The sequence below is a fragment of the Delphinapterus leucas genome, chromosome 11, assembly GCF_059928025.1.
Source record: "Delphinapterus leucas isolate spDelLeu-1000000601 "Yukka" chromosome 11, BTC_Dleu_Yukka2, whole genome shotgun sequence".
NCBI classification, from domain to species: domain Eukaryota; kingdom Metazoa; phylum Chordata; class Mammalia; order Artiodactyla; family Monodontidae; genus Delphinapterus; species Delphinapterus leucas.
In genome coordinates this window covers 9238751-9265320 of record NC_143139.1, presented here as the reverse complement: position 1 = coordinate 9265320, position 26570 = coordinate 9238751, and the positions used below count along the sequence as shown (strand labels likewise).

The following is a 26570-nucleotide window of genomic DNA, read 5'->3' as shown; positions in this document are numbered from 1 at the left end:
ACTTTCAGTCAAGACTTTCCACTGACCCTTTGCCTGCCCATTTCAGTGTTTCCATCTCACTCAGCTCCCTTGTCACATTCAGTAGTCACTGAATTCCCTTGCAGGGCCTGAGAAGAAAACTGCCCTAGCTTGGAGTGTAGGATTCACAGACGTCTGAGTTCATACACAATAAATCCTAAGGAAGCATCTAGAATTTTATAAGCATTTGGGTGAAAGGGGCTGAAAGAAACAAAACAGGTGACTTTCAGGACTCCGAGGCTTAATCTTCATCACTGTGGGCGGGATAGCTGCCAACAGGCCACCTCTGCCGGTGGTTTAGCGCAGACGGTGTGGGCAAGTCTACACCAGCCGTAGACACGAGGCTTCATGCTCCCGGCCGGATGCTGGCTCTGCTCTTCCCAGGTGGTGTAGAGGAGTCTCCCTCAGTCTCAGGAAAGGCCCACAAAAGAAGTGAATGAAGAAATCAAGGGATGAGGTTACAGATGAGCCAATTTGCCCTTTGGAGGTAAATGCTGTGAATCATTTATAGGGAGGGGGCCAGGGTGGCACAAAGGTTAAGGCAGGAGAGGGGAACGAGTGGAGAGCTTCCTTCTCTGGAGTTGAACCCACCACCCCCAGCCCTCTTATCTCAGAGGAATCAGGTGGCATTTCCTGAGGGCTAAGAGGAAATCACTTGAAGACTTCCTGGTTACCTTGGGAGAATTATTCATGTCTATTAGGGACCTCCTGCCCCTAAAGCTTTTAGCTCAATGGAGCAAGCTAGCCTCTGGACTAAGGGGAGCCTCCATACCCCTGAAGGGAGCTGGCCCAAGGAAGGTGCACGGGTCCCCCCAGAGGGAGGCTGATGACCCCGATGAAAAGTGGCTCCATGCACCACCCCGGGCCTCCATGTGCTCCCATCACAACCAAACGCTCTGAACCAGGTCAGAGGGTAAAAGGTCATGCTGCCCTAGACCACGACATACAGGAGGCAAAGCAGGAAGAAGAGGCCCTGGAGAGGAGAGGAGGGTAGAGAAGAGGGGAATGAGGCCGAGTGCGGGGGGAAGTGTCAGCCGGCGCTCGGGGGGCTCTGACACTGGGGACGACAGGAAGTTCTGGTGGGACCTCGTTACCTCCTGCCAGATTCAAGAGTCACAGGGATGAAAGGGGCACAGGAAGGTTAATCTTAGAGTTCTCAAGGGTGAGAGGAGACGGCCAGATTCATAGAAAGGTTGCAAAGGGTTGTGGAGGACCTACCACGTGCCAGGTACTGAAGGTAACGCAAAGTGTAGGCACTGCTTATTTTCCAAACAGGCTGTATCCTGAATTAAGGTTTGCCCTTTAAATGTATTTTCCCATAGAAATCATGCAACAGATGGTGCCCGGTTAACCCATGAAGAAGTCCTAGGATAATGGCATGGGTGGACAACAGGCCTTTCCTACGTCCGGATGCAGAAACCTGGTGTTTGCACAAAGCACATGACATTGCAGTAACGGGACTGCTTAAGAAAACTGGAATTGGACTAGCACAGGGAACTATATTCAATATTTTGTAATAACCTATATGGGAAAAGAATCTGAAAAAGAATATATATATGTGTGTGTATTGATATATAACTGAATCACTTTGCTTACACCTAACACAATACTGTATATCAACTATACTTCAATAAGAAAATAATTAAAAAACAGAAAATTGGAATTGGAGGTAAGAAGAACAACACCATTGCACAACAACGTGAATACACCTAACACTACTGAATTGTACACCTACAAATGGTTAAGATGATAAATGTTATGTGTATTTTATCACAATTCAGCTTTTTTTTAAGTTTAAAGAAAAGAAGAAAAAACCTGAACCAAATAGTGCTAAGAAACAGCAAATAGTCACAATGAATAGCATTTATCAAGCCCTTGCTATGTGACAGATGCTGCTCTGAGGGCATTTCCCTTATGAACTTGACCCTTTCTTACATCAATCGTATTCGATAGGTACTGCTATTCTCCTTCTTTTACAGATGAAAACAGAGACACAAGGAAGCTAAGGAACTTGCCTCAAGTCACACAGCTGGTGAAGTGGGAGCTGGGATTTGAACCCAGGTGGTCTGGATCCATACATGCACCATCACGCTCTCTGGCTCTACCATGTGCTACACAGCTAACGTATATAACAAAGATGTCAAACCCGGCCCAATGGCCTCCTTGACACTTCAGTCATGAACACGATTCCAGCAAGACTAGAAAATCGGGGTGGTTTTTACAACAACGGGTAATAGGATGTGGCCTGAGCGACTGGAAGCCTCATCTACCCTGATGCCTGTCCTGGGGGGCCGGCTGTCAAGGAGCCACCGCACGAGGGGCTGGTCCAGGGGTACGAGAGCCAGGGCTTCTGTTCTCAGAGGCCACTGCCTGACTCAGAACCCACATTTCTCCCAGGCCGGGAGATTTTTGTCCCGCTAATAAGTCCATTCATCCTGGGGCACTCAGTGATCCAGACAGGTTAATTCAGTCCAATTTAGTATGAGTTTTTAATATCATTAACTGAAGACATACACTGGGGTCTCAAAAGTTATCTCTGACGTTTTTTGGTTTTCACTTGACAGTTTCAAGTACAGATGGTCCCCGACTTACGACGGTTCGACTTAGCGATTTTTCGACTTCACAGTGGTGGCAAAGTGATACGCATTAGGCAGAAACGGTGCTTCAAATTTTGAATTGCGATCTTTTTCTGGGGCTAGTGCTATGCAGGACGACACTCCTCGTGCTGCTGGGCAGCGGCAGTGAGTACAGATCCCGGTCAGCCACGCGATCACGAGGGCGAGCAACTGATACCATCCTGTACCCAGACAGCCATTCTGTCTTGCACTTGCCGTACAGTGTTCAATAAATTACATGAGATAGTCAACACGTAATTATAAAACCGGCTTTGCGCTAGACGATTCTGCCCAACTGCAGGCTGATGTAAGCGTTCTGAGCATGTTTAAGGTAGGTAGGCTGAGCTGTGCTGTTTGGTAGGTTAGGGGTATTAAATGCATTTTCAACTTAGGGTATTTTCAACTTAAGACGGGTTTATCTGGCCGTATCCCCATCCTAAGTCGGGGAAGATCTGTACTACGAAGCGGAAACATTATAAGCAGGAGTGCGGGGACCTGCCAGTATATTGGACCTGTCTCGGCATCCTAATCTCCATGGTTCTTCTACTCATCGTTTAACCATTTGCCCTATTTTCAGGGTGCTTGCAAACACACAAAATTAATAAAAATGTTATTTCGGTCAGCTCATTCATGCTGCAGTGGAATGAACACCGGCATTGGAACCAAGTGGACCTGGGGTTAGGTCTTAGCTTTGCCACTACATCGTTATGTGATTTGGAGGCAGGGTACCTTACTGCTCTTAGCCTCAATCTCCTCATCTATAAAGTGGAAATAATATTACCTTCTTTATGGGGTGGTTGTGAAGATTAAAGGATTTAAACATGTAAAAGCTTAGAACAGGGCCTGGAACACAATGAGGACACCATAAATGTTAGCTCTTATTTTGTTATGATGAGGTAGATTCATGTACCTCATCTCGTTGAATTATCTCATTAAAATTGTATAAGATTGGGCTTCCCTGGTGGCGCAGTGGTTGAGAGTCCGCCTGCCGATGCAGGGGACACGGGTTCGTGCTCCGGTCCGGGAGGATGCCACATGCCGCGGAGCGGCTGGGCCCGTGGGCCATGGCCGCTGAGCCCGCGCGTCCGGAGCCTGTGCTCCGCAACGGGAGAGGCCACAACAGTGAGAGGCCCGCGTACCGCAAAAAAAAAAAATTGTATAAGATTTCCTTCCTCCAAAGTAGTCTCTGGCAGTTGGATTTGGTGGGCAGGGGGAGGGAGAAGGGGAAATATTTCCCCCAGTAAAGCAATCATATAAATAAAATTTCTGTGGGCCATCCCAGAATACAGCCACCCTCCCCACCCTCCATGAAGAAGTGATTTCCCTCTACTATCTGGGCTATGACCATGGGCTAGCTGTAAGGAGAACTGAGAATGACAGCATTTTGACCCCTGAAATTTCTCGTCCTCACTTCCAATTTCCATATCCACTTGGTGACAGAGAGCGGCCCCAGAGCAGAGCAACTTTCACCTTAGAACTGTGTCTACTGCTGTAGAAACAGTCACAGCACAGCATGTGGGAATAGTTTCAAATTCAAGTGATTAAAAATCACCTCCCAATTCCCTGGCAGTCCAGTGGTTAGGGCTTGGCACTTTCACTGCTGGGGCCCGCGTTCGATCCCTGGTCAGCGAAATAAGATCCCGCAAGCCACGTGGTATGGCCTGAGAAACACAGGTCCTGTTCCCCCTCCCTGGACACTTGGGCATGTTCAGTCCAACAGGGGTGACTCTGCAAAGCTAACCCCATTTGGAGACCGGCCTAGACTAGAAGCATATTTTAATTGCTCAATGAACTTTTAGGGAATCACTCATTCAAGTAGTTCTAACACCAAAGGACCAGTGGCAATCGAATATATGCTTTGGCACCAAGCTTTTCTTCTTAAATATTCCATGGGAGCCAAAAGTCACTGACTTCGGAACCCAAAGTATCAAAAGAAGTTGATATCACAACCGTGTGTGACAAAATAAATTTATTTTATAACCATCTACTGGTCTGAAATTTCTAAAGATGTTTTGCCTCCTGGTTTTGGTGAGAGAAGTAGTCTCCTTCCTACATAGCTATCTACGTTATACCTAACTAATTCATAACATGCAGATAAAATGGGTAATCAATAATCAAAGGAAAGGAATCTATTAAAAATGAGATTTCCACTGTGAAACAAGTGAATGATGCTACTCTTGGTTTGACTACTAAGAGGGGTAATGCTATCAGCAGTTCTTGATAAGGTGAGATAAACGAGAATAGATGTTCAACTTTTCTCAGCATCACCAGACAGGACACTGCTGTACTTTTGTGGATTTTAGTTGCCTACGACCCTGAAAGTAGAGAATGTGTCTTATTCGTCTTCGTATCACCCAGGGAGACCCAGTCCTTAGGATTTAAGGGCTCTAAGATCTGATACCATTTGGTGGTATTTCCTGTCTTATAACTGGGGTGACTAAGGGCCAGAGAAATGAGAAACTGAGTCCTTAGGACTGTTCTGGCAGAAGAGAGGATTAGAACCTGGTTTCCTGATGTCCAGATCCCACTCTTGAAGACATTTAATCTAAGCTGACCACGTGTCCCAGTTTGTCAGGGATGGTCCTGGTTTGATGCCTATGTCCTAGCTCACTTACTAGAGTCCCATTTCACTAGCATAAGTGTCTGGGTATGGATGAAAAGTTATAAGGTTATCGTAATTATATAATATTGCCTTCCCCTCCCATAACTGAGTAAGGGAAGAGTAGAAATGCTGGTTCTCCTAGACCTAGGTGGTAATCTGAGTACTGCTTCACCCAAGGCATGACACACTTTTAGAGATAATGAATGTGTACAAAATAAAGGGTTTGAATTAGTACGATCACCCTTCTCTCCCATCAGAGCCTGGAAGGGAGCCTCTGAGCTAACAATGACCTCCAAGCTTCTGGCACTGCCACGTGGCTGCCAGTACAGAAGGTGAGGTTTCAATGTAATGTACTCATAGGGGATATTTTCAGGCAACTGTGGCTGGATTACACAAGATATGTTTGTCCTGTGATATAAATTCCCATTGTGAAATTATGAATGTCTGAACTGGTCACGTCGGTGGCAGTGATGAGGTGAAGTCATGGGGTGTTGAATGAAGCTTTGTGTTTGTACGTCACTCTGCACGCCTCCCTGTGCCAGCCTGCTGAGGGGCTGAGTGGGCCCTCTCTGGAATGGCCCATTCTCCTTCCATGCTGAGCTCCGGGCCGAGTCAAGAGCGACACACTCTTACATCGTACTGTATCCCCAGTTAGGTAGCATAAATCACTGGGGATGTAATACTGGATGTTTATAATTTCACTTAACAAACTTTTCTCCCCCCCAGGACCAGATCTCTCTGTATATTAACAAATGCCCATATTAATGTGTTACCATTCACGATATAACCGTATTGATCCTAGAGATAATTCATGTTAAGCTGTAAGTATATTCTTTCTACCTCTCTAGTTGGTCCTTTTGTCACCAAAGGCACCCATATATCTGGAGGTCTGGGGGCCAGCAGCCTCTTCACATCACCTCCGTGCCCGGCACAGCTCTTCTCACGTGATCCCACCTGACAAAGACCCACGCTCCCTTCTGTGCGCTCTCACGTGAGAGCAGGCAGAGGACCAAGGGCACATACCAGGATGGTGTTTTCTGACTGACAGCTTGAAGGAACCGTCTCTGAGAACGCGCTACTTTTAAGAGCAGGTCTGAAGCAGAGCTACCTGATCTACAGGGTGATGCAGCCCTTGACCTTGGCCTCATTAGCTCCATGCTTTTACCTACTGAGCTCACCACGGCCCACAACATAGCACTTGAGAGCGCAGCTCTTTAGGGTGTCGGTGGTGGCGCACGTGCATTTCCTCGGTGAGAGGGGTCTCTGAGAGTGGCCAGCGTTTCCTCCCGAGTCACTCCTGCCCACGAGGACAACAGCAAACACACCTACTTGCGGGTCAGATCAGGCCAAGCGGAGAGAAGGAAGGAGCTGCCATGAGATGAGACCATCAGCCTCCCATCACAGCTGAGGTTAAACCGGGAAACAGCAATTCCAAATGGGATTTTTTTTTTTTTTTTAATAATGAGCAAAAGAGAGAGAGTGAAAAACAAAACAAAACAAAACAGCCCATCACACACCTTTTGTGTGTGAAGAGGCAGGCTAGGCAATCTAATTCCTGCCCTAATCCTAAAGCTTCAGTAAACCCACCACCTCTTCTCTGGAGTAGCTGTTGGCTGTTATGCAAACAGGAAACGCACAGGGCAGGAAGGGTAAAAGAATGAAGAAACCCAACTGGGGTGGGGGGCAGCTGCTAAATTCAGCAGAGGTAGAGCTAGAGGAAGACGGGATGAGAGGCACAGGTGGGGAGACTGCAAGAAGCACTTGCTTACTCTCCATCACGGAGGCAACGGGACCTGCTGTGAGAAGCTGAGCACAGGGAGGAGATGCCGGTCGGGTGCCTGAAGCCAGGCTCTGTCCTGTGACGTGTTAATTAGGGAAACACGGAACGTCTCATTTTTAAATCTGCCGACAACAAAACAAAAACAGTCCTGCTCTGGGGCATGTTCAATCAGTTGAAGGAAATGCCCCTGAAAAAAACCCAGGGGGTGTAGGCCCCTCATAATCTGGTCTGAAAGACAAGTTTAAAAGAATCACCTTGTGTCCCCAATCTGGGCAGAAGGATGTGGACGAAATGCTCCCCAGAGGCACGGTGCATCGCTGTTCAAGAGAACAGGAGCAAAGCAAGCTTCTTATACCTTATTTCTGTACCCAAGCACCTGCTGTGGAACTCTGCCCGGGGCCGCAATTCGATTCTGGTCTTTTGTTGTGTTTTCTACCAACGCTTTGATTAGGACCACTGTAAGTCACCAGAGCAGAGCAGTGCATGGCACACCTGAACTAAGCACTCGCAGTGAGCACATTGCAAGACACTGCCTCCGGTGCACGAATACTAGACCTCCTTGTCCCCCGCAGAGTTCACAGGGTTTGGGTCTCTTTTCTTCCTCCAGCTTAGGTTACCCTCTGTTACCCTCACTCCCCACTGTTCCCCTCCACAGCCCGGAAATCAAAGTCCTCCACGTCCTGTTTCCTCCTTGGACTAGTTCTGCAACAGCAAAATGTTGATCATTGTTTGTTTGGTTTTTTGTTTGTTTGTTTTTGAATTTTTGGTTGCACCCCATGGCATGTGGGACCTTAGTTCCCCGACCAGGGCTTGAACCCGCGCCCCCTGCATTGGAAGGTGAAGTCTTAACCACTGGACCGCCGGGGAAGTCCCTGTTGATCACTGTTGAAGTAGGGGGAGGGGATGGATCACAGAGCTTTAGTTAGTTTATTCTATTTGGGGTCTGTTTGAAATTTTTCATAATCAAAGGTAGGGGGAAAAGAAAGGTAAGTTCTATAACCCAAGTCATGGGTTGCTCTCTATTCCAAGGACTCCCTCCATCCTGGGTCCTCCAGGGACGTTCTCCACTTCACTCCTGCTTATCAGACCTTCACAGAATCCTACAGAGTCACCTCCTTCATGAAGCTGAGCCTGCTGCCTGTACTGGCTGTAATCTCCCATTCCACTGTCTCTTTATAGCACCTGTCATAATTATTCTTTGATACTTACATGTGTATCTATCCCATTTCCTCTCCTAGATTGTGAGTTGCACAGAACCAGATCTTATTCATCTCAGCATTTCCCCCAGGGTCTCAAACAAAATCAGTACCCCACAAATGCTTGTTGAATGAAAAATGAATCACATGAATAAGAACGACTTATCAAAGGAACAGTGGAACCTCTGGGATTTGGCTATGTCTCAAGCAAGGAGAGAGAAGCCTCCTAGGTACCTTCTTCGTGGTTCTGATGCAGGATGACTTCCGGTTGCGTGTGTATCGAGTTTCCGGGGTGGAAGAACGGTGAGAAAAGAATCCGAGGTTTCCTCTGCTTCAGAATATGCTGAAGGAGTTCATAGAGCACATCACCTGGATAGAAAAAGGAAAGAAAAATAGGGAAATGGGAGTGTTTTGTTCAACAACTATTTGCTGAGCTTTGACTTTGCACCTGGCACTGTCCTAAGGACACAATGGTGAGGAAGACAGGTCTGCCACCTATCCACGTGGAGCTTATAGGGGACAGGATGTGGCACTGAAACTCAGGTCAGAGCCATGCAGGTTTTTTTTTTTTTTTTTGAACTTTTTTGATTATGAAAGTCATATACAAAAATAAGTATAAAAATGCAAGAAGATAGAAAGAAACAAAAATCACCTATAATCCTATCCCTAAGAGACATAAGCCTGTTAATACTATCTACAGTATTATATGGGTATAGAATTAGAATCAGGTTTATCATAGTTTAGTATCTCTCTTTTTCCCTCCACATTATTTAACTGCTTTAGTAGCTGCATTATAACAGCCTGTCACAGGGATGTACCAGACTTTATTAGAAACTTAAACTGTCCCAATTTATTGCTACTATTTTTATAAAAAACATCCTTTTCACGTCTGTATTTGCATTTCAGATTATTCAAAGAAGAAGTACAAAGTCATTAAGGATGAAAAGTTTTAATGTTTCAATGAGAACTCATGGATTCTTCATAGAAACCTTCCCAATAGAGAAAAACGTGCCTTTCTGATCTACCCCAATCCCAGGCAGGAAAAGAATAAACGTGAAAAAGAAATTCACAAGTCCAGTCAGAGGTGCTAACTATTAAAGATACCCTATAAGGAACTGGCTTATGTTCTGGGATGCTTCCCTCTAAAAATACACACAGGCACTGCTCCAAGGTTCCACAGTCTCTAGAAAATCATCTTTAGATGTCAGCACCTCGCAGAGGATGGTAGGGGCTGGTCTGAACTGGGGGCCTTCTATTCTATTTGGTAGTTGAAGTGTCCACTGAGTTGTTAATTAGCCAAAAAAGCTGTCATGGTCTTGTCCCTCCCCTCTGACTTAGATCCAAGTTAAAAAATGCAGGTGGGTGCCTCAAAACCCCTTAGGGGTGGGTGATTAATCTTTAAAATACCACAGGCTTTTCTAACTGTCTCCCACGCCCTGCCACATACAGATACGCAGTCAACAATTGTACCAAACAGTGGGCTTTTGTCTCTAATCTCAGCCACTTTAAACAGAAACTTTAATTAACAACTTAATTTACTGCATATTGTGGGCTATTGCTAAATTATTTTTTTTTCCTCTTCAACTCAGCCTGAATCTGAGAAACAGTGCAAATGAATTCCTTTGTTTCTGCAAACTTCTGTGCCTTTTCTGTTGGTACCAAATATAAGTTCCACAATACCCCGTCCTAAGTGATTCCTGAGATGCCCTGGTGTCTTTCCTTTGATTTTGTTTCTTCCTCTACCTTTGAATTTTGGTCATTATTAATATAACTTACTGCCACTGTTTACTACTGTGATCAAATAGAGCAAAAGACTTCTAAGAACTGAAGACCCCACGTCACTTGGGTATTTCCTTTTAGTGAAACGGGCGAGGAACCGCAGAGGTGTTCTGAACCCGACTTAAAAATGTTCTGTGTAAGGTAGACCCGTGACACATGACTGCCTTTGGAGCTGGGAAGGCTTTGGAGCTCATCTAATTCAAATCCAGTAGTCATGGTGATGCTGTCTCTGATGAGATGAGGATACAGAGCCTGAAATACAGTCCTATTTTAATGATTCATATTTTAATCGCTTACAAAAATAAGTCCCTAATCAACATTTTGTGTCTTGGTTTAGTGTAAATGTCTTCCTGAACTTTTCCGAATTTACATGGCCTCACAACGCTGGGTTCTATCCTGTGGGTTTGAGCGATGCTTTATACCGGTAGTAGCTGAAGAGAAAAACGAAAACACTGAAAAAAAATGTGTTCCTGATGATACTAACAAAAATGGTCAGTTATTAGTGTACCCACTTTGGAAGGGGAGGCCAGGAAATACAGATGCAGTGTGTGTGTGGGCGTTGGACTCTGCTGGTTTGGATGCGGGCTGGTGTGAGGGGAAGGCCCGGCAGCCAGGGCTGGAGGACCAGCTCTTGTGCATCAGGCGACCTTGAGCAGGTCCCTGAGCTTCTCTGCGAAATGCAAACATCTCCCTCAGAAGAGGACGTCGTGAAGCAGGGCCTGGTGCATGTCACATGTGGTCCCTCCTTGGAGGTCACTCGGGGGGCTGGAGGAGCTCTGGGTATGGTGGCTGGAGAGCAGGCAGGTCACTTTCTTTTCTGTTTCCATTTCTCTACGTGCACAGAGAAAGCGAGGCAACAAAGTGGATACCCTTTACCTTCTCCAGGCCTCATTTCCTCATCTGGAAAATGGCGATACTGGCAGTATTTACCTCCCAGGATGCCTGTGAGGACTGGATGAGGTAAGTGTGTAATAAGCTCATCACAGCACCGGGCAGTGAGAGCTCAGCAAGCACCAGCTGTTGTGTGACCACCGCTGTTCCTGCTATTATTATGGATATCATTCAAGTGGTTTAGGACAGACCGGTAGACCCCGAAGGAGGTCTCAGGAGAACAAAGGAAGACTGTCCGGGTCATGGTCAGTGTTATGTTCCCCCTTCAGAAAGGGCAAGGTGAAGTGAGGCCATTCCCCCACTGGTCTAAGCCTGCAGCGGGGCTGATATGTGCTCTGCCCCATACTCTCCCAGGCCTTCTGTACTGCCTCTCCCCAGCCTCTCAACCCAAAGCTGGCGAAGGGAGCCCAGCAGAGAAGGCTCCTCTCTGAGTGGACGAGAGAGCTGGAGAGGGGCCGGTCAGGCAGAGCTCTGCCAGTTCTTTAACTCAACCACAAGAACTAGTAAGGTAACACTCGTAAGTGGCACCTGTGATAGCTGGCTAATGGGTGGGAGCCTGGGCCCAGGGTCCTGGGCCAAGAAAAAACTTAATTCTAAGACTGCAGAGTATGGCCACAATTGGACCGTCCATCCACAGACATGTTTCCGCGGCAACCAGGAACTCAGCTGGGGAATGTGGCTGGCTTAGCACAAACGAATTGCTACTCTGGGGGGAAAACCAACCCACCGTATGTGCCATGTGTGTATGATTGGCAGGAGGAGTGTGTGCCTGGTAATGGCTTGGAATCTTAGACTTAGAGAGGACTCTGTAGGTTTCCTAGATGGACTCAAACTTGTGATCAGTAAAAGTCCCCTGCCTCCTCTTCCCCTGCCAAGAAGTAGCTTTGGCTGAGTACTTCTGTGATGGGTAGCCGGACACAACGTAAGCAAACCATTTCTGGACAGCTCTAGTCGACAGAAAGTTCTTCTGCTGAGTTGGAATCTGGCCTCCTCTGCAATCTCATGTACCTCGGTTCTTAGTTTCGGTCTCTGGAGCAGTACAGAACATGCATCCCATCTACAACAGCTTCCTAAATAAATAAAGACGCTCCGCCCACTCCATCCTCTTCCATCTCCACTGGCCCCCGATTCCTCCGATACTCAGTCAGTTTTCTTGCTACATTCTTAAAATCTTCTTATACACAGGAGATCACATCTCAAATGTGATCTTAACAAGAGATCTCTGGAATAAAGAACAGATTTAAAAAGAAGTTATGGGGCTTCCCTGGTGGCGCAGTGGTTGAGAATCTGCCTGCCAATGCAGGGGACACGGGTTCGAGCCCTGGTCTAGGAGGATCCCACATGCCGCGGAGCAACAAAGCCCGTGTGCCACAACTACTGAGCCTGCGCATCTGGAGCCTGTGCTCCGCAACAAGAGGCCGCGATAGTGAGAGGCCCGCGCACCACGATGAAGAGTGGCCCCCGCTCGCCGCAACTAGAGAAAGACCTTGCACAGAAACGAAGACCCAACACAGCCATAAATAAATAAATAATAAAAAAGAGAAGTCATATTTATTTGCCTGCTGTATAAAGAGCACGAGCCATAGCACTATCTATCTAACTAAGCTAATGACCACTGGCCTGAATTCAAAGGCACTGTTCAAAAAACTCTTGGCCTGTTCAACTCTTGATAAATCTTCTCTGTCTTCCCAGAAAAGGAATAACTCGTACTAACCATGAAAGATGCTCCTACTGTGCTAAGCAATGAAATCAAGGCTATTGTTTAAGGGATAACAGCTTCTGCTGGTTTCTCCATATATCCTCAGGCATACACACATGGTTCATGTACCCACAGGTACACGCACAAGTGGATTTGCCTCGGAGCTAGTGAATTTCAGGGGCCTTTATTTGTATAGTCCCATGAAAGGAAACCTAGAACTATGTGCCCTCAAATTATAAATTTCAGGTCCCCAAAACCCTGGATATACTCCTAGGTGCACACACACACACACACACACACACACACACACAAGAGAAACCCACAAACTAAACACACATACAATTTTGTATCAGTGATCTTGATGTTAAAAGCCAGGCAACGACTTGGAGAATCCTGAATTCTATGATTTTATTTGCAATTTGTTCCAAACGAACAGTAGCGAGAGTGAATAAAACTGCTGCAAGTTGCCTTAGCAAAGACTAGTGATGACCAAGATCATAAAGATGCTGTTTAGGGGGTTAAACATATCTACGTCTCTTTACTTTTTTATTTAACATCTTTATTGGGGTATAATTGCTTTACAGTGGTGTGTTAGTTTCTGCTTTATGACAAAGTTTCTTTACTTTCAGAGGAAAGAGCTTGGGCTCTGGAGCAAGAAGTCCCAGGTTTGAATCCTGGTTCCTCTAGTCAACAGCTGCGTGCCCTGAGGCAAACTACTTTTCTCTTTGAGCCTTAGTTCAAGGCTTAGTTAAATATTCTTTTGTCTCAAATGAGAAAAATGCCCAGACTCCGCAGGGCTGTTAAGAGGATTAAGTGAGATAATGTGAACAAGTGCGCCAGCCGCATGTCTGCCCTCCTGTGCGCTCAGGAGATGGTACTCCTTGTGATTATGATAATTATTAACAGATGTGTCTCCAAAAAATCTGGAAACTATTTGCTCTGCTTCAATATTTTTGTCTTTAAAGGACATGCATAAGTTTCATAAAGGCACATTCATAAGAATGGAATTTTTTTCCAGTTGACATCATGTCATACAGATATTTCTAGTTCATGGTTTCTTTCTCTTTCCTTCTAGTTCACAATGTACCTTCAACTTCTTTCTATAGGGTTCTTTTCTTTAGCATTTAAGCAGCTTCAAGTGTTTCCTGTCTTCTACACACACACACACACACACACACACACGCACACACCTCTCTGTCCTCATCTTCCCCTCCGGGTGCTGTTCCTGTTTCCCTCCTCCCATCACAGCCAAACTCCCTGAGGAGCTGTCCAACTCTGTTATCACCACACCCCTCTCCGTCCACTCCTCAGGGCCCTCTGGTCTCCACTCCAGCCCTCTCTCCAAAGCGCTCTTGCTGAGGTCACCTCTCTGTCATCAAACCCAAAGGGCAATGGTACCTGGGGACTTGCTGCCTCTCAGCAACATCATCACCACTAGTCACTGCACCCGCCCCCGGCCTTAGAACACCCTTCGGCTTCAGACATTCCTCCGTCTCCTGGTTTTCTGCTCTCCCTCCTTCCCCAACCTTTAAGGCTCCCAGATCTCTCATCATCTTTCTCCCTGGGTAATCTCATCCCCTCCCGTGGCTTCAATCAGCTTGTCTATGCTAAATCTACTCCAGCCAGACCTACCTCCTCAACTCCAGAACCTTCACTTACCTCCTACATACGTCCTCTTGCATGCCACCCGGGCACCGCGCATCTTATGTGTTCGACATAAACGCCTTTACAACCCACGTGGTGTTTCCTAGTGCAGTAAACGCCCACCTGATTGGGCCAGAAACTCGGCACTCGTCCTTAACACCTCTCTCCCACTTATACAACATCTAATCGGTCCCCAAGACTTATAGACTCTGCCCTCTAAATACTGCTTGAATCACCCCCTTTTCTCCGCTGGTCCATCTTAGTTTAAGTCACCGCGATTGCACCTACCTGCCAGCCAAGCCGACGGCCCTACATCCTACTTCTCACCTCTGTACTTCATTATGCCAGTCTCTGCTTCAGACCCTGAATGGCTTCTACCTGTCTTTAAAATAACATGTAAAGTGCTGAACGTGATCTGCAAGGCCCTGTATGATCTACTGAAGAAATAATAAGTGACTCAACGAATGGCCGTAAAGCTACAGTGTATTCCTCTATATTTATATTCTCCGCATTTTTTTTTTAGCAAGTCTCCTGTCGGGGGTGGCCTGGGCATTTCCAGTTTTTACCATTATAAATAGAATTGCTAAGGGCATCCCTTTTGTCCCTCTATTGGATTGTTTCCTTCCAATATTTTCCTGAAACGGTGTTATCGGTGAAAGCGTCTGATTGGTTTTCAAGTTCTTATTACACACCACTTGCTCTGCAGAAGGCTGGGACCAGTGCAGAGTGTCACCTTCAAGACTGTCCAGAGCCTCTCCCCCAGGCGTTTCACATCGTTTAACTGCTTGGGTTCAGTAGGTTTAAAGCAGAATCGTCACATTATTGAAAATCTGCATTTTTCCGGTGCTGATGTACTAGGTACACCTCATCCTACGAAGATTATCTAAGGTAACACATTCTTACATCTGCAAACTGTTCTCTTTTCTCTGTCTCTCTCTTCCGTTTTTATTCAGAGATTTTCGTTTCCTTCTGACCAATTCTTTAAAAAATAAATAAATAAATGAAAGCAGGCACAGTGTGGGAGGGATGCTTTTCAGATTTGTCAGAGAAAACTCTCTCTGCCGGTCCTCTCTGCCTGTGATAGGTTCAAAGTGAAGTCCGAGGCCTCGGCTCCTTCAGTTTCATCATAAATTCCACAGTGAAAACACCAACGCAGACACAGGCCTGGGGGATCCCACTGGTGGCCTAACAAACATTCCCATCATGGGATGGCTTGGCTTTCCAACTCCGCTCTATCTTAGTTTCCAAGCATTCCATTCAATCCATTTTTGTAGGCTGCTTGAATTACAAACATTTTAATTTAATGCGGAGTGCCTTCTGTGACCGTAAAAATAAACCTACTCTTTTACTTAGGAACAAATATGTGAAATTCAGTTGGTATCTATGTCTTGGACACAGAGATCTTAGGGAAAAAATGGGAGCAGGTTGTGGGAAAATTTGAATATTATATTTAAGAGGAGAATAAATCACTTAGAGAAGACATCTAGTAAGACAACTGCCTTTACCTGGATACAGAATATAAGGTAAGATAAAGCAAAGAATAAGCTTGTGAGAAAATCCAAATACCGTGACATAAGTATGCCCTGTTAATTAAAGGACTTGTTGTATGTTTTACATGTTAAAATATGACTCTGTACAGCAGAAAAGTTCAGTTATCGCCACCATTTCACTGCTAGGATAACCTAAGTTCTAAGAAATGCAGTGACTTTCCTGTAATTGACTTATCTAAGCATTTCTCCGATGGGTAATACACATATTTTTCGCTTGTGTTGCTCCAAGACACAGCAAGGGAAGAAAGAAGCCACTCTGGGTGTCTTCAGTCAAGGGTCATGTCTGCTGGAACTCCCACACTTCAGGGCTAACATTCCCCTCTGCGACCCACGGCCTCAGACCCTGTGACTTGGGTCTAAAACAGCCCGTTGATTCAGCTACTCAATTCAGCAAACCACCCACCATTGCTTAATAGAGATTAATAGGCAAGTTGGTTTCCAAGGAACTATATGTAGATAAAGACTGGTATTTTCACTTTGAAGAAATTTCAAAGAAATTTTACTATATTTGAAGATCACAAGCAAAGCGTATTTCCAAAGTCAAAGGTTCTGGTGGGTTGGAGAGGTTTGTAACATCACACCGCAGTACGGTAAAAACTGACTTACTTGGTAAAGCAACCCCAACTCACTTTTTGCTGAACTGGCTTGAAGGAACTTTGAAAATATGTTTGTTTTGCTTTTTGCTTTTTTTTTTTTTGTTTAGCATTGACAGAAAGTCTCACATGAATTAAATTAATAACTTTTTGTTCATGTAAATAATGGATACATAGATACGTTCCACCTGAATAACTCTAAATAGAAGTATCAGTGCTAACTTGTCTGTTCCGTCTTATTAATATGTTTTCACAGCCTCAAGGTGGTCAAGAAACACATTAGAGTTATTCATTGTAAGACATTCATTGAATTCATAAAATTCAGTGGAATTCCTTTGAATTTAAATCATCCCAGACCATTTAATATGGGAACTACCTAGTCGCTCAAGGACTAGGTAAAATTACCCTGTCCCGGTGACATTTTATAAAGCTGAGATTCCTTTACATTTTTTTCCTTAACTTTGAGAATGTCATAAATATGTCATCCTGTTGTATCCTCTGATTGAGAGATTACTTCAAAAAATAGATCCCATTTATATTCAACCTTGACATCTTCTGTTTGGAGATGATATTTTAAAGTACATTCTAGTACCTTCCCTATTTTATTCTAGTGGTTGAAAAGGGAGGACCTTTGTCCTGGAAGTGGACACGGTAAATGTAGTTTGTTAAATTGGTCAAAGAATGCGGAGTTCAGAGAGGCTACCATATGTGACTTAAGGTATCTCAATTGTTCAAGTAATTATAATTCATTGAGCTCCCGATCTCTCCTCTCTACATCTGGAATGAGTAGTGTCAAGGAATGTTATTTCCAAACACAGAAAGCAGAAGTCTGGGTGAGGTCAGGCAGGAAACGTGGCTGGGAGGAAGCTATAAACATCCATTCATGGTGATGCGCCGGCCACCAGGTACTTTTGCTTCATTCTAGCAGCCCCATGACTAGTGAGAAGCTGCTGCGTTGTCGTAGGCAGCAAAAAAGATCCAAGGAAAGACAGGAAAAAACCGGGTGAAGTCCAGGTTTTACAAGGTATACAGGTCGAAGGAGACCAAGTTCTTGAATATTTATTTACTGCCTGTAGGTGGGAAGTTGTAACGTTTATTGGAAGCTTAACACTTTCAGTGGTTGAAGCTGGGTTGACCTGTTCAGAGTTGAAGGGAGTTTAGGATCCCCTTGCTGAAAATCCCGTTTTATGGATGAGGAAAATAAGGGCAAACGAGGTGATGTGATCTGCGGAAGAGCTACATGTAGAACCTGGACCTCACGACATCTACACCAAAGGCTAAAGCAAAGCCCACGTCAGAAGCAGCAGTACCAAATGTTCCACCTGAGAGAGAAACAAGGTTTTCTATTTATACATTGTCTCTATCTAAGGAGAATATGAGCAGGTATATCACGCCCTCATCACCCTGCTGGCTGGCTACTTCATGGGAAGGGTCTTCTCAACTCCTACTTAGTTCTGTCTTCCGATCCCTCTGACAATTCTCCCCTGTTTGTGATAAGTTTTCTTACGGCCCCTACTGGCAGGTATCACCTTGATATTCCGTCCATGGCTTTCTGGTTGATGCCTTAATTAAATTACCTGCGGTGTAAATTTATGCTCAGCTTGATGTAATGGGGATGATGCTCAAAATGATGGTTCCCAGCTTGGCCTGGTTCCTGTCTCAGATTCTGCAGAACAGGACGCATCTTCCTGGATGTCCTGGCATCACTTGGCCAAAGTGCCGGAAGTATTATTATTCTGGTGTCACTGATCCTCTTCTGGACTTCAGCATCTTGCATGAGGACCGTAGCAACAGCACTGTATCTAGCTTCCCTGCTTTTAGCGACCCAATAAATCCACCCTATGCACAGATGGCAAATGTCTACACCAAAGGGAGAGCTCCAATCGTATCATTCTCCTGATCAAAACCTTTCAGTGGTTTCCCATTACCTGCAAAATAACATCCAATCTCCTTAACCTGGGCTTTAAGGCACTCTCAGGTTGGGTCATAATTCAACCAATATTTATTGAGTGCTGGCTGAATGCTGCACTAGATGCTAGAGACGTGGCAGCGTAACAGGACACAGCCCTGTCCAAACCGAACTCTCTACTCCGGGAGAGGATACGAACTAGAAAACAATCACATGTAACATAGTGTGTGGCTCGTGTCTGTGTGTGTGTGTGTGTGTGTGTGTGTGTGTGTGTGTGTCAGGGGCCATGACAGAATTAGGAAATGCTCTGAGATAAAAGAGGACCCAGACCGAGGTGGGGAGAGGTGGAGGAAAGGAAGGTGGGGTGGAATCAGGGATGGGAGCCAGGGAAAGCATTCCTGGAGAAAGTAGCAGAACTTGAGACATGAAGAGGCAAGCAGACAGGTGAGGGGGGTGGTGAAGAGTGACGATGAACAGTGTCTAGCTCACGTGGCCTCCTCTCTGAGTTCCTCCCCCACACGAACTGGCCTCAACACCTTTCCTTACCTACCGCTTGCTCACCTTTCAAAGCTTTCAAAGTCTGGCTCCGCTACCACACCACTGAGCCCCACTGGACAACCCAACTGGAAATCATCTCTCTATCTCTCAAGTCCTTCAGCCCAAATTTCCGTCCTCTGATGTGGAGCTGCCCAGGGAACACTCACAGAATGAATTTCTACTGCCCCCTCCTAACCGTGGCTACGGCACCACGCCCCGACTATCGCACCAGCCTTATGCTGCCTCTTCCATCCGTAGGGGGGCTTCCTTACCGCCACCCAAACACACTAAGTTAATGCTGCTCCAGTGACCCACCCACTCAGTTCCATCCTTCACGTCCCAGACCAACTTCACTCCTGCTTTCTTGAGACCCACCCGACTCTGCTCTCTCCTTCCCCAGCTCCCTGCGCCTTCAGGTTCAGTGCAATCCTGGCTCCAACTGGGCAGCAGGGTCCTGTCCAGCTTCCCACGTGGCCCACCCGGCAAAGACCTGACAGAGTGGCAAGGGCGTACTGACAGGTTCTGTGTATCTTCGCTCCCAGCTTTGAGCAGAGAGAACCTAGTTTCACAAGGAAAGTTGAGAGGTCACCGGAGAGAAAAATAAATCAGCAACAAAAAGGAACACCTGAGATATGGCGGGGGGAAGGCAGATTTACAAAGACTGTGGGAGGAAAGCATGCCCAAGGTCTAAGTCAAATCAAGTTAAAACACATCACTATGTTTTCCTCTGTTTGCCTGACATGAGTAATTTCTCCGGAACCCTAAAGAGTTAGAGCTCTTTTCCTCCAGATAGGTAACTTTGCCCCTTTGAGTATAATCTTTGAGTTTCCACTGGAACAGAAAAGGGAAGTGTTTTTGCATTAAATTAAAAGGAACTATTGAGGTTCCTTTTAGGTTAGTTTTATGTATTTATTTATATCATTGTTTGACGGTTTTCTTGTTCTGAGGCTACAGAAAGAATCAATGATTGAAGACCAAATGTTTCAGGTAGGTTTGTGTCCCTTATAAAACCATAGCAATGATCTGTTTTTCAGCCTTGATTTAAGTTTTCAAGTTTCCATTAACATCTATACTTCTGGGGGAAGCTTCCCCTTTATCATTTCCTCATATAAACGGTTCTGCTGCAATTGGGAAAAGCTGGGGCGACACTGTTCCATACACACCCTTATCTTGCCCTCTGTGATGGGGCTGTTTCCTCGTGGCGGTTAGCTAGTGTATTAACTTCCGGCCAGCCTCCAGGAGTAAATCGGGGTAAACGCAGCTGGGCACAGACCTCCTGTGGGACCCCTGCCCTCAGTCAAGAAGACGCCGTCTCTGCCAGACAAGTTGCATCGAAGTGGGGCTGGCGGTGAGACTTGACAGAGGGAGGGCCCATCAGTCCTTGAATAGCTGCCCTCAAGAGGCAGAAACCTGAGACCAAAGTTCCCCTTGGACATATGGAGTTCCCAAATCTCTACTTCAAAATATCCATCAAGTGTGAGAAATGAAGTTGGAAAGTATATTTGAAACCTTACCCACGTCAGGAATACACTTTGTAGGTACAAAAGCTCCTCACTGAATGAAACCTTACCATGTGGGTTCAGGAGCCCTTATTTTGACAAATCTTTCTAGTTAGATGCATTGCTTGTATTTTTCAGGTGTTCTACAAGCTACAAGATGCATTACTTCAAAGAATTCAGTACTTCTAAAGGAAATCACTTGATGCCCCGGGCATTTGTTTCTAAACTTGCCTGGGCTACTAGGATCTCCACCTTTCCCAGCCCTTCTCTCTTGTTCCCTCGATTCTTCTTTCCTTTTCTACTCCTCCTACCTCAGCAGTGCTCATTCCCCTGCCTCTGCTGTCTTTTGTTATTTGTTTTTGTTTTCTTTGGCTGCACCATGCGGCACGTGGGATCTTGGTTCCCTGACCAGGGATAAAACCCACGTCCCCTGCACTGGGAGTGCGGAGTCTTAACCACTGGACCGCCAGCGAAATCTTCCTGTCTTTGTTTTTAACTGGGCAGTTTGCAATCTACACTCACGCTCAAGCATCTCTTGTAAAAGTCTTCAGAATCAGAAGCAAGGCACAGAGAGAGGGTCAGAATGCATTTTCTTCCTTATTTGGTGGTGCAATGAGATCCCTTAAGTACCAGGGTCTATAGGTCCGAACTGGGTTACTTCTCCTAACCTTAAAAGTTTCCCCCGGTCCTGGAAATTCTTCCTCTTCTCCCCTCAAACTGGCCTACGTCAGCAGGATCTGTCCTCTACTAAGCTGGGTCACTGTCCTTGCGTTCACTGTGACGATGTGGAGATCTCTTGGGAGGCTAAGTGGTGACAAAGGCCAACTCTGGCTACCAGACGTTCCAGGCTGAGCCCGTGTCCGGAGTCCAGACCCTCACCTGAATGAGGAGACCGGTAGCGAAAGTCCTCTTTGGTCAGGAGCAGGAGAGCTTTGCCATTCATCTCAAACGTGCTGCTGTCAATCGGCCTTAGAGAAAACTCATTTTCAGCCCACTTGAGCCACTGGGCTACGTCATCTCTGCTCCAGTACATTGGCTGCAAGCCTGTTGGAGAGACAGCAAGGCAGAAAGAAAAGAGAGAGAGAGAGAAAAAAGGTCTTGTCAGTTAGACAGTTGAAATAAAGGGCAAAGATTTCCGAATAGTTAATGAAATTGAGTCTCCGTATCCGAAGAGCCCTTAGGTTCCACTCTGAATCCCAGGTAAAACTCAAGCTTCATGAGTGGTAAAGTGCGATATCAAATGAACTTTTTATTTAGAGGCAAAAAGCGGGGGGGGGGGGGAAATCCCTTTTTATGTCTTTAAGGAACCGTAGGTCTCACAGCCCTGTCCTTTTCCTTGGCCGGCTCCAGCTCCAGGGGTGTCCGGATTCCTGGTCTGCCCTGAAGGTGCAGCTGTGGAGTGGGCCTGAAGCACCTGAGGGGGCTCAGAGTCATGACAAATGTCAATGTGCTTTGGAGGCGACTTCAGAATCAGAGCTGGGGTGGGAGGGAGGGAGATGCAAGAGGGAAGAGATATGGGAACGTGTATATGTATAACTGATTCGCTTTGTTATAAAGCAGAAACTAACACACCACTGTAAAGCAATTATACTGCAATAGAGATGTTAAAAAAAAAAAAAGAATCAGAGCTGATCTGATTGTAGCCCCAGCGTCCTTTCAAAGTGAGAATGTTCCAGAGTGGGGCCTGACCTTCCAGAGATGCCAAATAATGAAGTGTTCCCTGAAACTTCTTCCAGGAAGAGCAACGCACTCGCCTCTGGGAAGCTATCAGGCTATAGCCTCTGGGAATGAGAGGGCAAGGTAAGGATAAAAGGTCTCTCGCCTGTTTACTGTACTTGCTGATGTCAGAACTTCCTGGTAGGGGTGGTACTTGAAGTCTGAGTCGGACAGGAGTGGGTGAAAGGGAGCTGAGAGGATGGCTCGGGCTGGGTCTCTGTCTGGAAGCCTGACTGTGAATCTATGTTTTTATTTGATTTTGCATTTGCGGGAAATCTTGGACATATCATTCAAGTGGTTTAGAACAGTCGTTATCAAAGTGTGATCCAGGGACCCTTCAGGGTTCCCAAGACCTTTTCAGCGTGTCTATGAAATCAAAACTCTTTTCATAACAATATTAAGAGGTTATCTCTGCCTTTTTCATTCTCATTCCTTCATGAGCATATGGTGGAATTTTCTAGAGGCTACACAGCATGTGATATGACAGCAGACATGAGAATCCATCCATTTTCTATGAAGCTAGACATTAAAGAGACTTGCAAAAATGTAAAACAAAGAATGCCACTCTAATTTTTTTTGGTTTTGGAAAATATATTCATAAATATATATTTATGTTAACATTTACTTGGCTTATTTTTCAGTGAGTTAAGCAATATTTTTATATATATTATAACAAATACTTAAAATTTTCAGTTTTAATTTCCAATATGGTAAATATAGATAGAAGCCACATGAGCAAAGCTCTTTGGGGTCTTCAATAATTTTAAAGAATCAAAAGAAATCCTGAAACCAAGCTGTCTGAGAACTGAGGGGTTAGAAGAAGCTAGATGCTCAAGAGTGCTTTATTCTCTAAAATATCGTATGAATTAATAGTTCAAATACAACAGAATCAGTGTTTGCTAAGAGGAGCGTCAGTCTCTCTATTTAGTTACTTCAGCTTGCTAAGGAGACTCCAAGTGTGTGCTCTGACAAGTGTCCTTCAGTTTGATCCTGGAAAGAAGCACCTTTCATCCTTATGTCAGGCATGACAAAGAACTGTCTGGTCTATTTGGATGGGCTGCTTTTCCTCCCGGGTGGACTGGGGAATGGAATGGCTCAGATGCCCTTGAGAAAATCCAGGGCCTCTGGGCATGACAACTGGCTCTGTCTTGCAGGTGGCTTCTTTGCAAAGTCTAGTTTTAAAGAAGGGCAGCTGGCTTCCTTGGACTCTGGGGAAGTCTCTTTGAAACTGGTCCACTGTGTAGGGCACCAATAAAGCACTATGGGCACTGAAATAATTAGAGATGGGCAATGAGAGTTTTTTCCTTGTTTTCTAAGTTTTTTAAGTTTTATGATTTTTTTTCACGTGAAGAAAGGGGCATTGTAAAATAATAATGTGTAGTTACTGCTCTATGATCTTTAGAATAAACACAGCCACTAAAGAATTCAAGGTTTTGTTTTGGACTCTTGACTGGGCCAAGAAGCAATGCCTATTAAAAATGGTCCTCGGCTTCCCTGGTGGTGCAGTGGTTAAGAATCCACCTGCCAATGCAGGCGACACGGGTTCGAACCCTGGTCCGGGAAGATCCCACGTGCCGCGGAGCAACTAAGCCCGTGAGCCACAACTACTGAGCCTGCGCTCTAGAGCCCGCGAGCCACAACTACTGAGCCCACGAGCCACAACTACTGAAGCCTGCGTGCTTAGAGCCCGTGCTCCACAACAAGAGAAGCCACCGCAATGAGAAGCCCATGCACTGCAACGAAGAGTAGCCCCTGCTCGCCGCAACTAGAGAAAGCCTGCCTGTAGCAACGAAGACCCAATGCAGACAAAAATAAAATAACATTAAAAAAAAAAAAAAAAAGGTCCTTAGGACATGGATGGACTTGGAGGGCCTTATGCTAAGTGAAATAAGGTAGAGAAAGACAAATACTGAATGATATCACTTGTATGTGGCATCTAAAAAATACAACAAACTAGTGAATATAACAAAAAAGAAGCAGACTCACAGATACAGAGAACAAACTAGTGGTTTCCACTGGTGGGGGGATGCAATATAGGGGTCGGGGGGTGGGAGGTACAAATTACTGGGTGTAAGAGATGTATTGTACAACATGGGGAATAGGCAGTATTTGGTAATAACTGTAACCTTTAAGGATTGCATTTTTAGGGACTTCCCTGGTGGTATGGTAGATGGGGCTCCACGCTCCCAATGCAGGGGGTCCGGGTTCGGTCCCTGGTCAGGGAACTAGATCCCACATGCATGCTGCAACTGAGGAGGCCGTGTGCCACAACTAAGGAGCCCGTGAGCCGCAACTAAGAAGCCCACCTGCTACAACTAAGACCTGGTGCAACCATATAAATAATACATTAAAAAAAATTGCATTTTTAAAAAGTTAATAAAAAAAAGGTCCTTGGAGATAGGAGGTATCCCAGCTCTTCCCAATGACCTTGAAAATGCATATCTGGGATCACAGTGAGGGGTGTGTGTGGGGTGTGTGTGAAAATGGTTCAGCAAGACCTCGACTTTTGAACTGGTTAAAAAAGAAAACAACACAAACCCTTAGAGTTGACTTCCTACACTCAATGGTGTCACCTTTGAACGGGAACAGCAGAGTGATTAGTTATTAGGGACCTTTCCTTTCTTCTCCTTCACACAAGAGGCAAGAGCACAGCCAGCCTTTAGGGGACGAATGTGAGGACCAGACAAGCATGGCCTAAGGAACTGCCTTGCGGCAAGAGGGCCGCAGGGCAGAAGATGCTTGGTCAGAAACAGGAAAAAGGACGGGGGTAGCTTATTGGAAGAGGGAGTGCCAAAGCAAATACAGAACCGAATCCCGCTCGGGAGGGGAAATGAGAGTAAAATGCTGAAGTTTCTGCAGAGGAGACACTGAAGTGAGGGAGGCGGGTGAGAAGGGGGTGGGTACACAAGTAGTAATTTGAGGTTCTTTATATTCTATGGAAGAAAATACGCATGAGTAATCTTTTCCCTAAATACAAGAAGAGTCGCACACTCCAAACAGCCCTGCCGGTTAAGAACAACTGTTTCTCTTTTCACTTCCCATTAATCTCTCCCACAGCCCAGCCCCCGAAGCAAGCGGAGCCATCACGTGGAAACCCCCTCACCAGGGACCTACTGAATGCTTGTGGGCTAAGGGGACCTGGCGAGTCTCAGTCCGTCCCGGGAACACCATGGCAATCCTAGCAGTTTTACAAAAGTGACCCCGACAGACTAGGCTACCTGCTGGAGGCCAGGTGATAAACTGATGTAGAATCACCGCTCTTCCAAAGAGAGAATGCGGACACATGCACCGAGCCGGAAGAGGTTTGATAAACTTTGGTGTTCAAAGTCAAGTCCCACTGCTGTACCCTTTTCAATTCAATAGAATAAAAAGGTCCTGGTGTAGGATGCGCTCTGCCATTCTAATTGAGGAAAAAGAAGCCTCCTTTCCTCAAAACTCAGGGCCCTAAGGCCTGGGTGTTACACCTTTGGATGGAGAAGTCACTCCCATCGAATCAGGACCATTGAATTCACTTAATAGTTACCCAGCACCATTTTGAACACTTTATAAATACCAGTTCATCTGACTGCATGCTCACAGTAACATAGGAGAGAGGGTTTCAGTTGATGAAACTAAGGCCCAGTGCATTTAAGGGATTTGCCCAAAGGCACACGACCACAGTGACCAAAAACACAAGAGGAGCTGAGATTTCGAACCCAGGGCACCGGGTTTCCAAGCCTGTGCTCTTATCCACCACATTCTGCTGACCCACGTATTTCCCATCCAGATTCAGAATGCAGATTGATTTTCAACATCCATTGGGGATTCCGAAAAGACTGAGTGAAATGAATCCTGCCCCTCTGAGACTTTGATCCTGGGAGGTTTCTCAAGTTATCAACAGACTAAAAATAGAGCAAAAAAAACCCTGTAGATCCCTGGAGAAAGAGATTTATACAGGGGAAGAAGAGGGAGGTGTAGGCGAGACTCTGCTTTTAATGCATCCAGGAATAAGGCTCTACCGTCACTGGCTACTTGCTCACACGCACCTGCTGTGCACACGCCAATCCTGCGTAGACAGTTGCTAGTGTAACAGAACACGAGCAAGACCACGGAGGAACACATCACATGTAACTTGTTTTACAGTTACGTGTTGCAATGTTAGCTCAACAAAGTTGGAGAATATACACGTTAATGATCACTAGTAAAAAGAAAAGAGAGACCATTATTCCGTACCTACATTATGCTATTCCCTGTGCACATAACAAGCCTGTGAAAGCCACCCCAAGACCTGCATTTTTAACGCCAATTAATTTCAGAGCATAGTTGAGAAGGATTTTGCACAGAAGAAATGAACTGCTATGATTAAGAAAATTACTAAGAGTTCCACCGCACTTTTTTTCCCAAGCGGGTCAAGTCAAGTTCATGGGGCCGTACCCTTCAATGACATACCCAGACCCTTAAACTTCCTTGTGATAGCTCTCCAATTCCATGTTCAAAGAAGCAGCCACATTCATCAGTACGCTCTTAGCCTCGATTCAGACTTTTTGAGTTATGTTTAAACTA

At 45.6% G+C, this 26570-nt stretch overlaps 1 protein-coding gene across 19 annotated transcripts in view; it reads right to left on the bottom strand.

Moving 5' to 3' along the window:
- ETV6 (ETS variant transcription factor 6) overlaps window positions 1-26570 on the bottom strand; it is a 238284-nt gene that overhangs the window by 26802 nt on the left and 184912 nt on the right. For all 19 annotated transcript variants that reach the window (XM_089920304.1, XM_030761863.2, XM_089920300.1 and 16 more), the window contains 2 exons: window positions 21192-21356; window positions 8446-8580 (listed from right to left, as the gene is read on the bottom strand). In XM_089920304.1, the coding sequence (XP_089776430.1) occupies window positions 8446-8580; window positions 21192-21356 (300 nt within the window). The remainder of the gene's footprint in view (window positions 1-8445; window positions 8581-21191; window positions 21357-26570) is intronic.